General features: G+C 39.1%; 1 protein-coding gene across 2 annotated transcripts in view; it reads left to right on the top strand.

Moving 5' to 3' along the window:
* The window catches only part of COL24A1 (collagen type XXIV alpha 1 chain), a 145,650-nt gene that overhangs the window by 33,860 nt on the left and 88,257 nt on the right, over positions 1–23,533 (top strand). For both annotated transcript variants that reach the window (XM_085303507.1, XM_085303505.1), the window contains 7 exons: positions 4,578–4,622; positions 6,914–6,967; positions 8,172–8,216; positions 11,284–11,337; positions 12,044–12,088; positions 17,297–17,350; positions 19,068–19,112. In XM_085303507.1, coding sequence (XP_085159633.1) covers positions 4,578–4,622; positions 6,914–6,967; positions 8,172–8,216; positions 11,284–11,337; positions 12,044–12,088; positions 17,297–17,350; positions 19,068–19,112 — 342 coding nt within the window. The remainder of the gene's footprint in view (positions 1–4,577; positions 4,623–6,913; positions 6,968–8,171; positions 8,217–11,283; positions 11,338–12,043; positions 12,089–17,296; positions 17,351–19,067; positions 19,113–23,533) is intronic.

Raw genomic sequence — 23,533 nt, 5'->3', positions numbered from 1 at the left:
GGGGCKGCAGAAGCCCGCAACTGTATGCGAGAGGCTTCGCTATTCATTTGGTGGTTGGTCCATAACGATAGCGAGGATCCAACTGCRGTGCTGGCTGGCATAGAGCAGTAATTCCTGATCCTCGCTTGGTCTGCGCCAATGGACACGCCACGCTGGAGAAGGAAGCGGTAGCTTCTGCAGGCATCTGTGCTCAGCTCTTCCCTTCCCCTTCCTGCCTGCACGGCAGGCACTGGGAGAGAGATACTGAAGGCAAATGTCGTTCCTCAAGGTGAGGAGGCCAAGCTCCTCCTGATCTGTCGGGTCTCACCTAGCTTGTCACACGTCTGGCATCTGCCTCCTGCTCCCCAGCTGCTGTGCTGATGTCCCGTGTGGTCGCAGGCCAGGCTGCAGCTTCCCACCTCTAGACTGTGCCTCGTGGGAGGGCCCAGAGCTATCAGAGGAGTCCTCCTGCTGATCTGCATCTGACACTCGGCTTTCCTGCACGCTTCTGCGCTGGAAAGCTAATTTTCTGGGCAGTTGCCTAGTACCCCAAATCCCTCCCTTGCCAGGTGTGTGTCTCAGTCCCTCACATGGCCCTCCACTCTTTTCCCCCAGCTTTCTCCTTGCATCAAGTGACCCTGACCCAAGGACCATCTTCCTTGTTATGAGACTAGGAGCTTTGTGCACCAGGACTTGGCTATTGGGAAGATATGCATTATTGCCTAGTCACAAAATTACTATTCTAAAATTAATTCCAATATATAGTGATCAAACAAGTTTATTTGAAGTGCATTTCATTGCCTCCTAATAATGCAGTGTATAATTTCTCTTTCCATCTCAGTTACTTGAATTTCTAGCCTGCTTATGGGAGTTTAGCTTCTGTGAAACATGGGCTGGCAAAATTTACTGTGTTAACATCTCATCCTTTACTATATAGGGTAGAAGATTCCTGAAATTCTGAATAATCAGGAATGTTTTCCTTTAATAAACCTTGCAGCATTGCTTCAGCAGCCACATACACAAGACTGCCTCCTGTATGGCTGCACCTTGCAAATCTTTGCAAAAGTCATCAGAGATGGCGAAATTAGCACAGGTTGTCAAAAGATAGAAAGAAATCCCTGCAAAAGACTGCTTATTGGAAAGACAGTGACCAAGCCTCCTTTTACTCTGCTTCTGTGCCCAAGCTTTAGAGCAGTACTCAGTTTTATACTGAGAGTGGAGAGCAGAGAGCCTGTCATTTAATTCTTTGGATAATGATAATGTTTATCTTCAACTAGCTCAAGTTCAACTAGTTGGTTTTGCCTAGACCAGCTACAATCAGAGCTCCATTTGTAAGGAAGCAGTAATGGCATCTAAAATGGTACAGCTTCCCTGTGTAGAAGCTAGACATTTCTGACTGCTTCCAGTGAAACCTTCTTATGCTCCTTCTGAAAGTAAAGTTACACTGAACTTAAATCTGTCCTATATCAATTTGCAGTCTGTTTTATACAGTGACATTTCCATTCCTTGGGAAATTCCAGCTAAGAGATGCTGAAGTCTTAATTGTGTTACTAATGTCAACAAACAAGACAAGACTTGGTCATATGTCGAAAATGTGAAGATGATAAGTAGGCACTGCAAAGGCTCCTGTGGCAGAGCATGGCACTATGTTATCTGTTAAACTTGCGCTATGGCCAGGAAGTTTTTGGTTCCAGCCCATTGGCACTTCTGAAAGGTTAACATCTTTTGTATTCTCTGTAGCTAATGGTTGTAGCGGTAGGTATAAGACATTACTTACAGATTTTTAGAGGTTGCAGAACCTTACTTGTTTTCTAGCACACTTACCTGCATTGTGCCAAAAGTATTTTAATAATAATTGCAGAGAAAATCTAATAAAATACAATGAGCACAACTAAGATGGAAAGACTTGGCTTGAACAGTGCTTGCTGTTATGATTTAACATCTATATTATTTTGCTACATAGAGACTTCACTCAGTCTGTGTCCCACTGTGCTAGACATATGGTGAAAGTCAGGCACTTAAACTTGCTTATAAAGGCTTGTCTGAGCCTTATTAGTTGGCAGTGAAGTTTCATCTCATGCAAACAAAAGTATTCTTGCAACTTGCTGTGTTCTAGAAATGTGCTTGAAGTCTGCACTGGAGCAACTGGAAGCTTTAAACCTTTCTCTTCTACTTTTAGCTTTCAAATCAGAGTATTAATCTTCATTAGAATTTGGTATTTCATTTTCCAAACGTGTACATATGAACTTGTAGTTCTCGTCTATTTTCATCTTAGCTCAAAGCAAACTGGAGCTTATTTGTATGGCTATGCTCAAGAATATGAACCCAGACTAAAAACTAAGAATTTTAAGAGGATTAACTGAGTCACAGGAAACCTCCATGTGCAAGCTCTCTCTTTGGAATGATACTCACTTTAACATGGTTTAACTTTATTCCCAACCAGCATTAATTAAGTTGAAATTAATTAAGACCATGTCAATTCTGAAAAGCAGTATGTGCATACTACTCTAGCCTGTGAATTCATGGTAGTTATCCTCTGGCAGGAGTAAGCTACTGTGATGTAAAAACTTGCACACTGAAATTCGTCATCCTATTTCATCTTACAGTTGTGTGCCTTCTGAGAGTGCCCATGCAGATGTTGATCTGCTGAACTGATTATCTTTAAAATCTGATAGGTTTCTGAGTGTATACTAGCCCCTGCTTTCTTTTCTCTTTGTCCAGAAATAATAAAAAAAAAAAATAGATTTTTCTAGCAGTGGCTATTTTAGTTGGTCATTTAAATATAGGGAGAAGGTAAAATTCTGAGATGGACAACACACAGAATGGGTCAGGGCTCCAAAAAACTGTATCAGCTTCTGAGACATGTTTTGAAAGCTAAAGGTATGTTCCTGCCTTATGTTGGTATTTTTAGTTCCACATTAGTGGATGAATCAAAAATTTGTTCTTGGGCGTTATAGTAAATTGGGATATTTTGTGTTAACTGGTCTGTTAAAGAGCAGTTCCAGCCTCTCTGTGTTAACAGCTATTTCTTTTCCAACAGCAGAGCTGACCTCCTTGTGTACAAGATAATATATAAAAATTATTTAGACTTAAGTTACAAGAGAGAATTAAAACCAGATTAAATTATATTTGTCTCTTTCAGTCAAAAATAGGAGTAAATGCATAATGGGAGTTTCTAACTTAAATTTCGAAACAAGCACTGAAGCTCATGACTTGTAGACAAATGTAATTTGCTTTTCTACTAATTTGTTAAACAGTAATGCAAGCTGGCAATGCCCTGTGTGTGATTAGCAAGATGCAAGCAAGCACCTGCTATGTTGGATTTTGAGAAAATTAGACCTTTGGGTTTTTTTAATGAGTACAACTTTCTGGACTGGGATTCCTTAAGCAAGCCTGTAATAGTAAAATTGCAAATTTTAAAGCCTAACAGATGTGATTCTCATATTATCTAAAACTATCACCAAGCAAAATCATTCCATCTTTTAATTTTCTATATGATAACAAAATTAACTCCATGCAGCAGAGCTCTTGTGGTTGTGCAGAAGCTTATCCAAAGCTTGGGGATACCCAGTCTGCAGCAATCTATTGTAGAATTGCCTCTTATTACAGTGTGCCTGTCATGTCATCTCAAGTCTTTCCCAACTAATGATCATCCTCGTATGGCAGGGCAGCCAGATGTTCCACATCAGCCAGGACACTCCTGGTACTCAGTGAATGTCTGCGGGGCCAATTTTGTCACAGATTTCTGTCCAGAATAAGGGAGGTTTTTTGTCTTCCTCTTTCAAGCTGCAGCTTTGGGAACTTGCCTATCTCTAGCACTGCTGCTGCAAGGGGTGTGAAGACCAGATGCTTGACATCTGCCTCAGTCATGCAACTGTTGTAGCTTCTCATTTGGGTCTGTATTTTTGGGCATGCTTAGTCCACTGCAAAGACAACCAAGAAGGTTCCCCTGCAAATGGTGGGTTCAAGCTCTATTTTTAACTCTTGTTTTCTTTAAGAGCTAAATTCTGACCAAAATGGTTAGAGTACAGGGAATAAATTTTGTCAGCTTCATATTTCCAGCACCACAGGGAAGAATTCTGGGATAAGAAACAGGCTATTCTCTCCAGCAGGATAGATTCTRTAATACCATAATACAATACAGGCTGATACTTGTTCTAATTCAATTAAAAAATAAAAAAATAAACAAAAATCCCCACTGTGTCCTGAAGGTCTGTCTTCCTAGAGAGTGTCCTAAAACAATCTGGGATGACCCTCGTGAAAGTGAATCACGATGAGGATTTGGAGTGGGGAAATGCATTGCACCGAATCCAAATCCCCGATTTCAGCAGTCAGTGGAGGAGGCCTTCCATGTTCTCATTTGTTCAGTGAATACAAGTCTGTGACCATCATAAGCACACTGATGCACTGAAGTTGTTTAGACTGCCATGATAATTTCTTACCCCTTTTTGCTTATTCTGCTTTCATATGAACTGCTGAATGTAAACCACACTAATTCTGCAAACAAGCTTTGATAAACTCTTAAGGGGAGTTCGAAGTGGGAAGAAAAGGTCCATTTTGTATGTTTAACTGTAACACATCTATTCCATTACCTGCAGGGTCTCAAGGGTTATCAGGGTCTGCGAGGACCACCGGGTGAGCAGGTAAGTGATGGAAGTGCACAGTATACTATATGGTTCAGACGAACAGTTGTGGGTAGAAGAAGGCATAATCCTATGTAAGCATTCAGGATAAGCGGTCAGTACAAGTTAGTGACTACTTGAGGAAATCATCAGACGTTCTTGACCAAGAATTCGGACTCTGTAGAGATCAGGATAGTAAAAGTATCCTAAATGAAAAAGAAAAGATTGGCTTGTCTTCTTCACCTCACTGGCTTGGCAGATGTTGGTGTAAAATTCTTGTTAGAGGCGCAGTTCAGATTCTTTCAAAACCTCTGCTGACTTAATGCCCCTTTTTTTTAGTCTCCTAGCATGTAGAGAATGAAATGGTTAGTCAGTGCTTTCTTCACACTTCTGTGCTAGTTGAAGATGTAATCTGAATGTGAGTTTCAGAGATGGCCACTTGCTGATGCATCTTGTTAGCAATAACAAGGCTCTCAATTGCAGTGTAAGTGGAAGCATGAGTGTCTTTTTCACAGTACTGAAGGGGAAATGGTGATAATAAGAGATAGTCGCCAGAAGGAGATTAAAAACTCCTGAACATTAACCGAGTTTGACACACATCTTAACTGAATGAGTAGTGACTTTTATTACAGGCTCACTGGGATTTTTCTGTGTAAACTATAATTTAGCGGTAAGATAAAGAGAAAACCAGTGGGGAAAAAAGGCATTGTTAGCTTTAGAAGTGTTTCTCAAGCTTTAAAGGAGTTGGTCATAAAAAGTAACTGGTTGATTACCATGGAGGAAAAAAGTGATAAGTGATAACACTGAGATATCAAACGTTCTGCACTGCCAATTTACAAGTGTATGAGTTCCTTTGAGGGTAATTAGATACTGAAATATCAAACATTCTGCACTGTCAATCTTCATATGCTTGAATGTATTATCATACTTAACTTTTGCCAGTATTTTCCWTTATTTTTATCATTTAGAAAATACTCTGACCAACCTTTCCAAAGAGCACTTAGGAGGAAAGTGGTTTATTTTGGAAGTAGTACTTACTGCTGCTATTTTCATGCCTGGCTGGAGAATGTGATGAGTTAGACCAATTACTTGTTATCTGTAGCACCTGCATGTCTACAATTTTCAGAAGCTTTTATAACAAAGATAGACATTCCTTGAATTTGTGATTGYTGGATTCATTGAAGAGCTGGGTATGGAAGAATTTTAAAAGAGAAGTTGTAAATGCAATGATTCCACTGCTTTTTGAGTTCTTTTTTACAAACGTTTTTTTTGAGATCTGTTTGAGCCAGAATAGGAGACGACTGTGGATCTCGGTTCCATACCTAACACTTGTTACAAGGAGAATGACAACCATTTGAAAGCAAGTGACAGAATCAGCTGAGTGGCAGCTCATATATATATAATATATATTATATATATATATATAGTGGCAGCTCATATATATATAGTATATATATAAAATTTTTTTTTTTTTAAAAAGCAACCTTTTGCCTCTACACTTTTTAGTTTGCTTCTGAAGACTGTTGTTTCTCCATAAATCAGCTGTGTACAGCTCAGGGAGGAAGTCCTGATCCATTGCTATAGTAACACTGACATATGACAGTGGGTGGAAGGGTCAGGCTGGGAGAGTGTCYAGTTTATGGATTTGGATTTGGCTTGTTTAAAATAAAATTAACTGATCAGAAGTGGGTGGAACTTTTGGTGTCTCAGGGCCAGGGCTATGCCATTTGGCACCATTTCAGAAAGATGCATTTTTTCTGAAGGTAAACATTCAGATGCACAGATGTTAAGTAATAAAACAACAACAGAAATAACTATTGAATTTGATTAGGAGGAAGAAAGATGGAAAGAGGTTCAACACATTTATGACCAACCCACTGCTATATTGACTTGATTCTAGGACAAAGAATTTCAGTTTTGTGAGGACACACAGACTCTTCTTTAAAGGTTTTAAACATTTATCCTAATACAGTCCTAAGACCAGTGCAGATACTTAATAGTAAGGACCTGTCTCCTACAGACCTCTTGAGTAGCTTTTCATAAATGCAGTCTATGGCTTTTATTCTGGAAATTGGTGATATCCTTTGTCATATTTCACAACATCTTGCCTGCTCCTTTTGCAATGTTTTTTCCCAAGAGAGCTAACTGAAGGTGGTGAACTTACACATGTAGTAAGTTTTAGGGTCTTGCTGTGTAACTTGCACACAAAGCAAATTTTCACTGAGCTTAAGTTGCTTTATATTAAGAAGACKTAACCTCAGGTTTGGAGTTTGTTTTATTATTTTTTGACTGCTTCTTTCTTTCCTGTTTAGGGAGTTCCAGGAATGACTGGCAATACTGGGGCAGTTGGTTACCCTGGCAGGCAGGTGCAGTAACTATACTAATGGCTTTGTTCCTTTCTTTCTTTCTCTTGATATGGAGCATTAGTTAAATCATTCCCTCCTTTTTCCCTCACTTAAAAAAAAAAAAAAAAAAAAGTACTTTTAATAAGTATTATGTCTAACACTTACGGGAGTACGACTAGTGTAAGTGTATTGGTTCGTGTAGTTATCGTTTGTACTTGAACCGCTCCTCTTTCACAGGTAGCCCTTTGTGCCTTTTAAACTTGGCACTGAGTGAGTTAGATGCAAGAATTCTACATCTTTCTAGCACACACAGATCGCATTACCAAAGCACTGAGTGTCTAAACAGTTTACTCTTTCATAAACCTCTTATTATTCTTTGTGTTTTAAGTTCTTTATATTTTAAGTTCAAATGCAACAGGAAACTTCTGACTGCAATATAGTTCCTCTTGATTTGCCCCGGTGTATTTACTTTACTGTTGAAACTATTTCTTCAGCTCTTTGGAGATACAGAACGTTAAAAAGGTGTTTTTGTTTTTTTTTCCCCATTTAGGTAATTGAGAACAGAAATCATCTTTCTATAAAGACAAGCACTTACAAATCTTGATACCTTGATCTGGTAATACCTTGATCTGGTAATACAAATAATTTATAAAGAAGTAATATTCATTATTTTCCCTACATATAGATGTGGGTTTCGTGTCTGCTTAAGGGGTGAATTTGGCCAATAATTCAGCATTTTATTAGGTTAGGTTTGTAATGGTTTTGTATTTTAAAACACCATTAAAATATTTTGTATAGTAGTGGATGATAATGTGATTGTGTTTAATCACGTAAGATTTTTAGACCATTTGGACTGCACATGCTATTCTGATGTAGGCTTGAAAAGAATTGGAAATATGTCTAAATAAAAAAAAGCTTATGAAAAGTCCTGTGAAATTATGTCAACGTAATGCCAGATCACTGGATCTGGAAAAGATTTCATCCCAGAAGAAATAATTTTAATGTAAATGAAATTTCTGTCATTTTCTGAGATTTAGGCACAAATTAAGGGGAGACCTTTCAGAACATGGTCCTTGGGGATGTCCTTGATGCCACCATGTTCAGTGCCTGTAATTCTGAAAGATGTATTGCCACTTTGTAGTTAACAAATATTGTTATAGTTCTTTTAAATAGGCCGTTTCTGTTTTGTAAAAATGAAGTGAAAAATCATGTCTTTTTGTAATAGGGTTTAGCTGGCCCAGAAGGTAACCCAGGTCCTAAAGGTGTAAGAGTAAGTAAGCATTTTAAATGTTTTGGCATGCATGACTGTATTTTTACACGTACAGGACATAAGAAGGGGGGTTAGGGAGTTTCTCTCAGCCCTGCCAGCTATATGCCCACTGAATCATCCAGTCTTTGCAGAATCCACAAATGGGAAATCACAGTGTTACCTTTAAAAAGTAAATTTAAGAATTTATTTTTCTCAGGGTAAATAGTGATCAGTGTAGAGCAGTCTTGTACTGTTGCTCTTCCTCTCCCTTGGAATGCGTGCGGACAAGGGAAGGAAAGCAGTGCYGAGCGTGGGGGTGCGAGCTGGGAGCGAAGAGCAGCCACGTTTCCTGCCTGAAGCATGATTTCCATAATGGAAGCTGTCAAGAGGGGAGACGTTTCTGGCATTTGCAATCTGCAACTGCTGCAGCAGGTGATGAAGGGAAACAGTCTTGTTGCACAAAAATCATAAAAGTCGCCATACTGAAGATTTTAAAATGATTCTGCCAGTGCCATTCATCCCAGAGGCTGAAGGTTCAAATCTCAGTGCTTTGCTGATTCAAGGTTTGCTTGTTCCAGGAAATAAAATAGGCTGTCTTTTTTTTTTTTTTTTTTTTTTTTTCCTCCTTCTTTTAATAGGCCCAAGCCCATGCACACATTTGCTTGTGTGTGTAAATATTCTTTGAAAGCAACTCTCAAGGTCTGGTAATACACATGGGTTTTCTGCATCTTGGATGTTGCTGGTTGCATCTGGAATTTGAAGGGGCCTTTCATGAAGCAGTCGCAGGCCCTCAGGTCTGCAGCGCTCACCTGAGCGCTGAGCGGCAGGCTGGGTTTGCAAGCGTCTGTTAAAATAATCTCATTGTGTTGCTAGATTTGTTTTAGGTCTTTGGTTTTAAAAGGTGATTACTCAAAGCCTTCACCTGCACAGCATTGGAAACCTTTTTTAATTCTTTGTGTCAGTTTCCATTACCGTGGTGGAAGAAATGAGCTTGTCGGGATCTGGTGCTCACAGACGCTGCACCCTGAGGGACTGCGACTCTCTCACGTTTCTTTACTTTGTTTTTGCCCAGATCCTCAATGCGTTTTGCTTCTCTCTCTCTCTCTCTTTTGAATAGATAAAATATTTAAGTGATCCTAGTCACCTCTCAGAAAGTTACTTTTTTCTGTTCATAAAAAGCTGAAAATGGCGAACCTTTAGTAGTATGAGCAATGTTAAGGAAAACAACAAAACTATCAGGTCTTAAGACCTATATTCCTTTATATTAATTCTACAAGCAACCCCCAGTAAAGGGGAATGTGCAGCCCTGTCGCAATGATGTGCTATTGTGCCATGTAGGTATATAGTTACGGGATACCTGATCGTGTATTACGATACATGAACCTTTAGAGTTAGAACAGTTAGTTTAGAACAGTTCTACACTACAGCTATATTCTGCTTTTCAGCTGTCTTAAGGAGCTATAGAAAAATAGAAGTGCCTTTGTTTTCTTTGCTTTCAGTAGAGTTGGATATCAAGATGGGCACTGTTTTTCATAATATCATCAAAGAATGAGTAAAAAATATTTAATTACACTCAGAGGACTAGAGAGAGAGAGATGACAACAATGACTTTGTTTAAAAAAAAAGTTAACATTTTTTGTTACAGTCTCAGTACGAATCTGGTAATGAAAGAATCATTTTATGGTACTTGTGTCTGTAAGCTATACTGACATTTCTATTGAGTACAGAGCGCATCTTGATGTCCATATAGGAGATTATATGTGAATACATTGTGAAAACTGAGCTTTCGAAGCAACGGAGTRTAACAAAATTAAACAGTACAATGTTAACCAGAATTAATTTACGAACCTTAGGAGCCAGCACATAAAACATTTGTGCGTATAGAGTCAYTTTAAAAAAATGTAWTAAAAATATTTCTGAGGATAATTTAAAGCATAAGGKACTGGAAGCTTATGCACATTTTACTTTTCCTAGCTTCACTGTTAAGGGAATTGACTCACCAGTGAGCAAGGTGACCTGAAGAGAAGGAAACGCTCAAATTGCGCATTTCACAAGCATTGCAGCAGTCTGTCTCGACTTGCTTTTATCATCTAGAAAAGGTGGTGCATATTCTATTTAACATGTAGTTACRAAGATTCCTATCGATGAGGAAAACATCCTGCCTTTGTAATTTTAATTATAGGCTTTGATATTGGGGAGGAGCGGGGGCTGTGGAGAGAGAAGAAGGAAGGGTGGTGCTTCCACTGAGAACTATTGTAGTGGTAGAAAGAAAAACTCCTAAGCCAGCCAGAGAGAACAGCATTTTGTAGAGTGCTCAACTAACAAGTTCTCCGCTTACGAATATCTTAATCTCAGATTTTTTTTTTATTTTATTCTGTTCATTTAATTAATGCTTAACTGGCTGGCTTGTGAGCAAACCACAGGGATGTGACCTTTCTGTTACCCAGCAATAAGCAGGTCACCGGTTGTAGCGGCTCCTCTGCAGAAAGAACCAGTGGTATTTCATACTGAAACAACAATTATATATTTAGCGATGGATTTAGCAAAAAGTCTATTTCTSAGCAAATTTTAGAGTCACCGTGGAGGGACTATGGTACTGTGCCAYCACAGGGAAGCTGACTCTTGAAAGGACGTATTTCTGGCTTTTTGAGGGAAGAGGATGGGAGGGAAATACATTGTCACTGATTTTGAAGGAAAACATTCTGCTTATGACAAGGTAAACTTTCTAGGACGCTTGCATATAAGAGTAATCAGGAAAACTATTAAGATAAGGAACATCTTTTTCTGATTATATTTCATGAACAAGGTAAATAGCAGCAGCTTCTCTTCCATGTTTCATTTATTAGAGCTCTCTGATGCAACTTTGACTTTTTGTAACACACTCTTTGTATAGTTACTGTATTTGGTACCTGAATTGTAGTGAGTTGATTTGCGATTAGTTGGAGAGTAAATTATGAATTTCACTAGTAATTTCAAATGAGTCTGGATTTAAACCCTGGATCCTGAATGCACAGCTGACCAATACTGAGGAACAAATAGTGCTGGTTGGAAGCAGCCTTTCTAAAAAGAAGTGTTCTTGTGTTTTAAGGGTTTCATTGGACCTCCAGGTGTAGCAGGACAACCTGGACCTGAAGGAGAAAGGGTAGGTTTAATGAAACATCAGTGAAATATTGGAATCTGTGTGGAAATGCAATTTGTTAATGATGTAATGTATGTTTGAATTGGTCCCTGAAAAAAATAAAAAAAATATTACTATTCATTTGAGCCTTTGTCAAAAGGCAAAACTGATATGGAGAAAATAAATATAAATAAATAGATCATATCAAATTAGTCTAAGCAATGAAATACAATGGTACTGAAGTTAATAAATGTGGATCACCTGTAAATTATTATTTGGATTTAATCTAGGTCTGCAAGGATTAGGGGTCTCTTTTCTTAGCACWGAGTTCAGTAATGAACATATTTCGTTGAAGTAATTTTGCTCAGTCACTATTTGCCAGTTGTCAGATAATATTTAGAATAAGATTGTTCATAGCAATTTCAGTCTCTRTTACTCTGTGCTTGAGCTTTTTCTTGTTTCTCTTGAGCACAAAGGATGCCTGGCCATGTGCTCTAATGGAATGGGAATCTGACCCTTCTCCGTAGTTCAGCCGCTGTGTTCAGACTTGTGTTTCTGCTCCCTTCCTCCCCTGCTCATTGCAGGCCATTGACCCTATGATTCTTTGTTCAGATCTTTTCTTTATGGTGCTTGTTCTCAAACTATCTTTTCCGATCAAGTGGAAGTTTAATTGCTTGAATTTAAATTATTGAAGAAGAAAATCTAGTTATGATGGGTTATTTCTCCTCAGGGCATTCCAGGCATCCATGGCAAAAGAGGCCCCAAAGGCAGACAGGTAAGGCTTCCAACCCTTAGACTGCTGCTGCCAGCATAAATGCACCTGCTGTTCACTATGTAATTTGAAAAATGTTACTCCTGTATTTTCTACAGATAACTTCCTATTGTTTCCAGCTAGTACTTCGCAGTACTGAAAATTCTGTGTAGGGTAAAACTGTAACAAGTTCTGAAGTTAAGAACATTTAATATGATGAGCCTTGTGGATGGTTGTTATATCAGCTTCCTGAGGGTTAAAATATGACAGAAGCACACAAATATATTCCTTAAAATTAGTGCTAGCAGAAGGTATAAATATGATACAAGTTTGAGAAGTTTAATTTTTGTGTTGGTTTAAATGCAAATCRGCAGCTTCTAAAGTCTGATATTTCCAAACTATGGCAAATTAAAGCTATCCTCTACTTACTGTATATTTCTACAGCTGAGAATAAGCACAAATCTTCCGAGCATACATTATCAAGTTTTACGTATTTCCTGTGGTATATCTTCTATGCCAAGTCTTTTGTTTTCTGTTGCAACCTTATTATTTTAGGTCTTTGAAGCTATCCAGGATTTTCCAGTTTTAACTAACTTGTGGTTTGCTATTGGAAACAGCAATAAYGTTCCCCACCCCGTCATGCACTCAGTTACATTTAGCATTTCGGATTACTTTTACGTACCACTTTGAACATGCTCATGCAGCAGTAGCCTTGCCATTCACCTAGCTTGACCCTTGATGGATGCTATAAAAATTGTGGAGGACTTCATTTAATTATTTTGTTTGGTGTGTGATCCTACTATTGTATGAAAAAGGTGCTAGCCTTCAGTAAAGGCCCTTTTGATGTAAAGAAAAGCACACAGAGAAGTGTCATTTAAACAGATAGACTTCATGCTTTCTGAAGCTGCTATTAAATTGATAAAGTATAACATCAAAGTAAGGTTCTGTTTTTTAATTATTCAGCTAATAGGACAGGGTGCTCCTATGCTTTTTGAATGTATTGTAGTTCACCTATAATGTAAACTAAAAACTACTACTTTGTGCATCTGAGCGCTGTACAAGAGCTGGTCTGTGCCATCAGTATCTTGCAGTGTTGGTAGTGTGTTGTGTTGGTGAGTTACACAACGCATTTAAGAGCAACAGGAATCTGGATGGAAAACAGAGGGCTTGTGCTCAGGATGGGTAAGACAAGGAGGTGGCGGTAGGATGTTCTGAAAACCTGTTTGGCATTATAATTTAATTCGCAGTGGCAGGTGTTACTACTGCTTCTGATTGCCAGTGTGGTGGTTTGTGCCAGTCCTGTCAGCTGGTGCTACGYGCACTGTGGTGAGCAGTTATTTTTCATTTACAACAAGAACACAGCTTCAGTAGCAGGTTTTGCTCTGATGAAGGCTTTTAATTATAAAAATCAATCTGAAATGTTTCATACACAAGAGACATCACTGAGAGTGCYTCTGTGTGATGTTATTAATTAGCCTTCAGTTAGTACTGATTTCCTCTGTAATGTTGTCGTCTCTTTAATCCCAAGGTCATTCCAAAGCTTTTCTATAACCTATGAAACACCTACCTGACTAAAGTCTACCAATATGGTGACTGATGCAGCAAAGTAATTAAACARGAGCCTGGTTTAGAGTGCTTTGCATAGCACTTTGCTCACAAACTTAGAGAGTGTCTGGTTTTTCGGACGGTGGTGGCTGTGGGGGGCCCTGTGGCAGAAGACGTTGTCAGAGTTGGCAGCTGCAGTGATTCAGGGCAGCGCGTTGTCACTGATGACGCTTGGCGTGGCGACCGCAGAGGGCCTGAAATCAGGCTCTTGGCCCTGTCTAAGATGTAACTTACTTCTTTGGACAAGTTTTCTGTCAATAATAATGCTGGAAAAAGAATAGTCTGACTGGCAAAGTTCCTTCTGGAAGAAAACAAATCCTGAATATGATCTAATTTTTTGGAAAGTAATCTGAAGAATAAAAGAAGTGGAGACTGTGGTCTTCCACTGGATAAATACAGTAGTTCATTTAATATTTAATAAGCATTGAAGACTACAGAGCACAGTAGAAAGGTCATAGACAGACAATTACACTTGATGATGTTTAGTTTATTGTCTTGAGAGACTGACAGGTAATATATTTGGTATTTGACAAGGGATTGTATCATTGATGTTCAAAATAGTACCACTTAGCAGGCTTACTGAGTAGTTATTAGTATTTGTAATGTTTGACATATCTGAAATCGAACAGAATACTCAATTGCCAAAACCTYTATTGTGAAGATTACAGAGTGGAGATTTGTTTGAATTTGAGATTGGATGGATATACAGTATGCTTTAAAGAAAACACTTTATAGGCAAAGCRTATGTATCCCATTTCTTTCCATTGTATGCTTATAGAACAAAATTTGGCTAATTCTGCAGTATTTTTAAATATTGTTGGGCTTTTTAATATGATATGTTTTTACGTACGTCATTTGACCACATTTAGGGGGAATGTTTTTACACAGTTTTCATCTGTTTGGGACTAGTTACAATCAGCAGTCAGTGTGACAGAGCAGACTTTATAAACTGTACTAAGAATTTATTAGTCTAGTCCATAGTAACTGTGCAAAATCAATTAAGGTTCTGTTTTCTATTAAAATTATGAATAGTCTTCCTTCATATGTTTTATAGTAATATGCTAGATGATAATACTGATGTAATAAAACATTTGTTGCACAGCAGTACTATTATACTACTTCTAATTTTAGATTTTTTTTGACTGTTTTCCTAGGCTGAAAATTCTTCTCTTTTTCTACTTACTAAAATAGTTTTATCAGTATCAGTTAGACTTACGCTGTTGAGAATGGAGTTATGACTATGGGTAATCTGTCTCCTTAATAATTCATGGCATGCTTTGTTTTGTGCTGTATGTAAATATTCATATGTGAGCTGGTAGCTGGTAAAGTGTCCCACTGCATTCTTCATTTCCCTTTTGATGCCTCATTTTTTTTTTTTTTAAGATGTTAATGTATGTTATCTCAGTTTTGCCTTTTCCAACATCTACCAATGGTAGACAGTGTAACCAAAATATTATGCTATTAAAAAAGGATAGTAATTTAATCTTTGCCTGTTATGAGCTGGTAGCTTTTAGCACCACAGGCACTTTCAAATACCCATTTGGCATGTGTGAAATTTTCCATGTGAAAATTTGGCCAACAGTGTGTATGTTGAATCAGTGAAATCTGCTATAATGATAATAAGCATATGAACCTCTAGCACTTAAGTGGTGAGACAGTAATACTGGAAAGGTCAGACCTTATGACTATGGCTACAGATTCTCATTTGCAAGTTCCACGACCAGATCCTGAGTAAAAATTTCATAATTGWGAGAGGCATTCTTATTCTTTGCTTTTTTAAACTTGTGAGAGAATGCAAAAAAAGCTTGAAGCCATCTCTTGGAAGACACAGACTGGTGAGATACGTGAACGTCTCTCCGCAGGCTTCTCTGCACTGAACCCAGCCTGGTCAGTCAGGTATTTCCACACTTCTCTGGAAGGAAGTCGCAGCCTGTACRATCTAAGAAAAATCAAAAGATCCAACCTTACAGATTCTATGATTCTATGATCTGAATTTGCATCTGCAGGCAAATTATCACTATTTTAGAAGTCATAAGAGTGTAACTTCTTTTTCATGTTAATGCTATTATCTACTTCTCCATTTCCATATATTTTTCTCTTCATTACACAACCTTTGATTCTGTATTTTTAATGTCAGTCTCACATGACAGTAAATTTTTCTCAGTGTGCAGTTGCAGTGCATACAGAATGCCCCACAACTGTTCTGGACAGTATTTGACATGTTAATGAAACCTAATGTCTGTCATTTAATACTCCCAAAGTAAAAGCTTTACACATCAAAGTCAGTGACAAAATGTCATTGATTTCATTGCTAGTATGATTTTTTTTTTCCTCCCACTGCCTGATTCTCCACTCATTGAGTACACTATCAGATCATAAAATAATTAACTTACTAGTCATGTAGTCTATATTTAATGATTACATATGGAATTTATAATTAAACATATGGTTTGTGTTAAGTGAAAGTGCATTCAATTCAGCAAGCTTTTCTTTTTTTCAGAATGTCTATTTGTTTTGTGTTCACAAATGCAACCTTTACTGTGTTACTGTTGTTTCTAAAAGATGGCACAGGGATTACTGTGAATGTCTCGGATTAAATCACAGCATCAGAAGTGGTGTCAGGAATTAAGAGTTTAAGTTATTTCAACATACTCTTTTGGCAGTGTGTATATATAGATATTTTATATACACATTCATTTTTATAGAATTTTTGTTTTAAGTTGTAATTGAAACCTAATATGGCTTAAGCAGTCCTTGAAGTACTTTGTTTTATGAGATGATTTTCCCACCTCCTTTTTGCAGTTCTATATTGTCTTCCTGACTGCTGGTGGTACAATATTGTGAAATATAACCACATTTAAGAAAAGAAACTATCCAGCTGTRTAGATGTCTTCTAAATAAGGCAGTAAAGTGCCAGTACAGTGTGTGGGGGGGTTTCCATTTAATTTTGATTCTTACTTTGCAAGAAACTYTTACACTTCACTTGGCCAACCTGATTTCTTCTACATTCTTGTGTTTAAGGGAGTTTGCTATCTCTGATAACTTAGGCTCTAAAGCAAAAACTCTGGAAAAAATGAGTGAGGCTTTCCCATGTCTTGTTTGCCTTACTGTTTCAGTCTCTAGAGGCAGATTGAGGAAGATAAGTGTTCACACTGCTAAGGACAGTGCTGTGCTAGAAGGGTGGGAAATTTGATTTCAAATGCACGTTTGTCACACCGAGTCTGGAGCCATTGATATTTGGGGAAGAGCAAGATGAGACTGAAAGACAGAATATTTTTGTGAATTCTGTAGGCCACAGGAAAAAAAAAAAAAAGAAAGAAAGAACATTAATCTTGAGGTAAAAGCAGGGAAATAGGAGCCTCTAAACATAAACAGTCTGAGTTATATTGCTATAATATTGCTTTCAAAGCACTCRGTTTTCTGATTTTATCCTTCACTTACATTAAAGTTACATCTTTTTGGACATGATTTTAGAAGACAAAACAAGATTTGAACAGTGCAGCTGAAATCCCCYCTCCCTTTCCCTCCATCTCTCTCATGAATTTCTAAGATCTATAGGAATTTGRTGCTCAAACCATCCTTTGTGTCTTGGATCGTAAAGAACAAGTATTCTCTTTTCTGCTTTAGGGCTTTCCAGGTGACTTTGGAAATAGAGGACCACCTGGTCCAGATGGGAATCCTGTAAGTATCAAATTATGTGCTGATTGTCGTGGTAAAATATGCAACATTCATGGTTAATTCCTTCTGAAAATAAAAAGGAGATTTTTGCCTAAAAAGCAATTTTCTGATGCCTGCAGGAAGTTTTCTGTTACTTTTAGGTGGAAGGTGCTAGGACAGTACTGTAATGAGGAGTAGTGTAAAAATGAAAAGGACCAGAAAGCTGCTGAGAGCACRTAGTTACCACTGCTCAGGTGCCAGCTACCTGGAGAATCAGATGTTTTGCTGTTCCCATTGCATTACTGATTGATGTTTTGTCTTCAGAAAGTCTTGCATTGGATATTTGATTTTTGCGTTCTTTATTTAAACCATAATTCTGGGATCCCATTAAAAAAAAAAAAAAGACATTCTCAATTTGTGTGCCAAACCTCTGGTTTTTGTATGCTCATGCATTTGGTAGTTGATTTTATCCTTTGAACGCACTATTGCTAGTTTGTCATTTAGTGCCCTGCAGTCAGTATGGTAACAGCTCCGTCCTTGGCGGCGTGTTCGGCGGAAGCGCTCTCGTGGCCCGGTACCCGCCGTGGCACCRTCCCGTCGCTTTGCTGGCTGTCCTCAAAGGAGCTTTGCTGTCTCGCCCTACTTGTAGGGAAGCTCTGGCTGCAGACTCCAAACTTGGGTTTCCTTTGGGGTGAGAAACCAGCGCAGAGGGCTGTGGGCCGGACGAGGGAACGGCAGGGTGACTCTGCTCTCGCTGCTGGGTCTCCTCTGGAAACCGCTCTCAGTTGGCCTCTGAAGGCCGCTCGGATGTGGTCAGCAGCAGGGCAGAGCTGGTCTCCTTTTCTAAAGACCGGCCTTCTCCTGACCCCAGGACTGGACACTTGCTTTAGGAGAGCTTCCATGAATTTGGCTGGTGCAGTTGTTATCATTTGGTGCCAGCATTTTGGAACGTGAGAAAAAAATTGTTCTACGTTTCTGAGGCGAAGTTCCCCTGGGGGATGTTAGATGGTGTCAGCCTGGTGCTCGTCGCTTTGAAASTGCTCTGAGGGGTCGTAAGCGTGACCGACGGCTTTGCAAGCGGCATGCAAGGGTGAGCTCCGCCTTGCCTTGCTGGCGCTCCCGGGTCCCCCTCCTTCCTGGAAAGCAGATACRCTTTTTCCACAGGATCTGAAGCACTTTAATAGAAACAAGCTCGCAAAGCCTAGATCCTAAATTACAGACCTGCGTGTTGCAAGGAACGTGCTTGTTTTAACACAAACATTTGCAAACAGGCTCCTTCTCATCTGCCGAGGCAGCTGCAGCGCTCACGGCCTCCCGGGGCAGGCGGCAGCCCCTCCGCCCTCCGCCTCGCTGCCGGGCTCGCTCGGGCCGGGGCCGGGGCCGCGAGGGGGCAGGTCGAGGCCGTGACCCGCTGGCCGCTTCCGAGCGGGCCCGGATTTGCTCGCGTGAGAGCCAGCGGTGGTGGCGGCCGGTGGCGGGCTGCGGTGAGCGCTCGGCGGGTTTCCGTCGAGCGGCGGGTCCCGGAGGCCACGGAGCCCGCGGGAAGGGCGCCGGGCCGGGCCGGGCCGTGGCCCTCGCGCGCCGCGCAGCCCCGGAGCTGGCAGCAAGTGGCGCTTTTCAGGAACTCCCTGCGTAAACCCCAACTTATTTACTTGGCAGATCCCTTTTATGTATCTTACTCGAACTGATAATTTGTTAAAACACTAAAATTTTGATAATCTRAAGTTTTTTGTCTTTCAAGGGAGTTGTTGGTGGTGTTGGTCCTCCTGGATTTCCAGGGCTAAGAGTGAGTAGACTTCTATTTATTTATTTTGGTTTGGCTACTCTACAATGTTTATGTTGTATGTTTGTGGAAAAGTTTCTTAAAAAAACCCACAAGAATTCAGGGATTCTGGGAGTTATTTAAACAGATTTTTTTTTTTTTAATTAGCCATGATTTTAATTAAAATCACTTCACAAAATTGCTGTCGTATTGCTTGTATGGAGCACTTGCATACTGGTTTTCTATTTGTGTGCTTGTTTCTGATCTTCTCTGTCTGGATTTTATTTTATTTTATTGAAATGACTGAGTTTGCTAGTTTTTTTTCAGTGTTGTCCTCAATTTTTCCCTTTTGCGTGTATTTTTAGAGTAAGCTTGCGCTGCCCGTTACACGGTTACGAAGCGTAGCTGTCCAAAGGCAGCCGCTCCGCGCTGTGAGCCGCGCGGGAGGTGGGGATCGCTGTGACGCTCCCAGGCAGTGTGCCCTTACGCCCTTGTTTCAAGTAATTCATKTGTTTACTGATAAACGCGTCGGCGATGCTGGCTCAGTTGAGGCTGGTTACCCAGCCTTGTCCGGAGTTCATAACATGTGGGAGAAAATAACATGTTTACGCTTGAATTAAGAAAGCCTTGATTGTCTTTTTTTCTTTCTTTCTTTATAATGTCTTGATGTCATTCTTGAAAACTTTGTTAGTTTACACTGATGGCCATCTAACTTTTCCTGTGAAGTATGACAGTTGAGTTCTATTATTATTACTTCTAATTATATGCTTGTAATAAGAAATGTTGCTATAAGAAGTCCCTTGCTGCCTGTTTGGGATTGTTATGGCATTGCTGTAGTGAAGGCACAAACTTGGTTAAGGAACCCCTGCAGCTCGCAGCCYCATCGTGCAAACATGACTCACCGGTGGTCTTGGTTCAGCCAGCTGAACCACTCATAAAGTGACTAGAGGTTGCACTCTTGGGAGTTTGCTTTGAATTATTATTATTTTTTTTTTTTTCCTTACATATCCATCTTTGGAATTTTATCTCAAGGACTTTGATAGCCATACAAATATATTTGAAGTTTTTAGAAAAAAAATCATATTATATATCACTTCTATAAAGATACTTAATTACTACAACTACACTTAGTCAGCAGTTTAGCCCTTCCTAGAATTTGTAAGTATAGATATTTGCAGATCAGAGATCCATTTTCTATGTTGCTGAGTTGCAATCATTTTCACAGAGATTGTGTCAATAATTTTTTTATAAAATATACATGTTAATGTCAATGTGACCAGTCCAAAGCCTTTGCCACTGATATGTTTCCAAAACACAACCATAAGGAGACAAAAAAGACTTTTAACCCAGTGTCATATTGGAATGGAGTGTCTTGTTTTAAGCCTCAATTTATGTTGAAGAAAGTTTGCATTCAAAAGTTGTCAGTAAAACAAAAGTTAGTTTTGCCAAAAAAAAAAACATTTAGACTCTCAGATATGCAGTAATAGCTGTTTTTGTTTTTTTCTTTTGATGCTGGAATGAGTAGACTATGTTTTTAAATTACTCCCACATATAAATGATAGGAGCGGGTTTGTTCAAAACAATCGTACTTAGCAGAGTTGATGGCATAATTAGTTTTTAATCAGCACAAAATCTATAAGGGTTTTGGCTGTAAGCTCCATTTGTGTGGGCTACTGCCTATCATTTCTACACGGGACCCTTTGCACAGTTCCAGCTGCATAAAAGAACACAGAGTATGTGCATGTTYACATATTTTTTTACACAAAGTGAAGATTCCTTAGCTTAGACAAAAATTGAGGTTTGCTTCCTCATCATGTACAATTATTAAGCTAATTGCTCTTGTTGCTAGTTTTTGCTTCTGCAGTGTAACAATTTGGGGCAGAACTTCTCTAGACAAAACCCTGCTATTCTCATCTTTTCTTGGTATTGGAGTTTAAACCCCAAGAAGTGTTGCAAGTTTTACATCATCTGCTACTACTCCCTTTGACTGCTTTTTTATGGAGCAAGAGCTCCCTTGATGCTTTGCTTCTGTGTTTATAGCYGAGGTGGGTGTATGTGTACTGAAAAACCATGACATTTTTGGAGGCAGAAATAATTTTGCAAATAAACTTCTGGTCTTAACTGAGTGTAGTGCTTGGGATAGCAAACATGTGGACAAAAATACATATGCACAAGTGCCTGTGATGTGCAAATGCTGCACAGTAAAGGTAGGTAGGGTCACTGTGTGTCCTTCTGACAGCCTAATASATCTGAATGTGTTGGGATGTTTCTAAAGGTATCTTGTTTCCTTGAGCTAAGACATGTTAGAAATGTTGCTTAAGGACAGCTAACTCTCCCTGGTTGATAAGACTTTACAGAATCACAGAACAGTTGAGGCTGGAAGAGACTTCTGGAGATCATCTAGTCCAACCCCCCTGCTCAAGCAGGGTCACCTGGAGCATGTTAGACAGGATCACATCCAGGCAAGATTTGAATATCTCTAAGGAAGGAGACTCCACAACCTCTCTGGGCAACCTGTTCCAGTGCTCTGTTGCTCTCACAGGAAGGAAGTTCTTCCTTATGTTCTTCTTTCSTTTACTGATACAGTGAGACTTTGCAGTTGAGGGAAAGGGCCAAGAAATGTTTCCTCCAAATTTCTTAACAGCCTTTGGAAACTTCCAAAGCTCCAGCAAATCTGTGTGGTTTAAAAACAAGGTCAATACATGACTGAGTAGAACTTTGGTAACTCATGGGATGAGTCTTGTATGGATGCTCACACAGTGCAGAGGCATAATCAGCAAAGCTTACCCCTGTGCACCCCTCTGTATCTCTGTACCGCCTCAGATTAGTGCTCTTGTTCTCAGTTTCCCTGACAGTAAGATAACTGGAGAAGTTATGCCTTGTTCAGTATTTTCTTTACAAGGAATTGTTTACCCTTTAAACTGCAGAGTCTTGCCAAGACCCTGGGGAATTTTGGGTGACATCCACCATCCATAATAGTTTGTGCAGCACCACTCCATTCCTGCACTGCACCTGCTCTTCCCAAATAGATTCATGCACTCTGGCCTCAATTTTTACATGGCCATGTTCTTGCAAGTGCTGGGTATCATCCAAAACTGAATAAAGAATTAGAGACCTTCATATTTGTCCTGGAATACTTAGTCAATTGTAACACATTATACCACTATAAGATGAAATGTTGAACATTAGATTAATAATATATAATAATATATAATAATTATTATATATTATTATATACTAGCAGAACCCAGCAATATTCAAGTAGCTTGTCCAACCCAGCTGTACCCAGTGTCAAGAGCTAAGTATACTTACTACRTTTGTTCACAAGAACAATGGTAAAGCAAGCAGCACGGGCAAGCTGAGTCCAAGAATTACGTTCTTCCRCGACTTTTTCAATATATCGAAACTGTTGCCAAGTTCAGAGTTTTGCCTGGCAGAGCAGTAAGTCTCTGATGATTTGCAAGGATATCAGTTTTAGTAAGATGAGGGTTTTGAGAAAATTTGCTACTGCAATTACCAGAGCAAATTTTTCTCTTAAAATGAATGTTTTTCTTTTTTCCTTTAAAAATACCTTCCTAATACTAGGAAGCATTGGTTTTCCCTTCCTTATATCTTGACCTTTTTATTCAGCAGGTAGAAGCTATTTATTTTTATTTTCACTAATCACATATCAGTGATGGAAAAGATAGGTTTCATGTAGCCCAAGTAATTTTTATTTTCGTTGTTGTTGTTTTTATATTTTAAAACACGGCTAAATCAAATTATATGTAAATAATACACTAGTATCTGTATTTCTGAGGATTGAATGTTATTCTTAACAGTATCAGCTCAACAGACATTGTATATTCAGTCCTCTGTCTTGAACAGCGAAAATGAGTTTTAATTTTTCACTTCTAATAAATGCAGAGCGAATGTCCCAAAATAGATTTATATATATATATATATATATATCCTTGTATTGCTATAACACTCGTTACCAACTTCAACTGTGCAAACCAATATCTAAAATGACATGAAACAGATGTCAGCATTGGTATGTTTGGAAGGTAGTTGCTCTGCACAGATAAAATGGACCGAAGACCTGGTATGTGGTAAACATATTTATGAACTGATTTTATGTCTCATAAGATTGTTTACCCAATCAGCATGCTTATTTTTCCTACAAAAGGAGGTGGATTGCTCCCCACCTTCACTTGCGTGCTCTCCCTCTTCCCTACACGCGTGCTCGCTCACTCTCTTTCGCTTCTGCAATGGAACTGTAAGCCCAGAAAGCAGGGATGTAATAAGGGTTTGGACCTGGAAGCAGTTAACCTGCCTGTCAGAACTTAGGTTAAGAGTGCACATGTGGTGCAATTTTGGGAGAAGTCCCTGCCTGTCAGAACTTAGGTTAAGAGTGCACATGTGGTGCAATTTTGGGAGAAGTCCAACTCTTTCCTTCTTTCTTT

Source organism: Rhea americana, unplaced genomic scaffold (genome assembly GCF_003343005.1).
Source record: "Rhea americana isolate MKP2758 unplaced genomic scaffold, rheAme1 scaffold_2, whole genome shotgun sequence".
Classification (NCBI taxonomy): Eukaryota; Metazoa; Chordata; class Aves; order Rheiformes; family Rheidae; genus Rhea; species Rhea americana.
The sequence above is the reverse complement of the archived record's forward strand: the minus strand, read 5'-3'. Positions and strand labels throughout refer to the sequence as shown.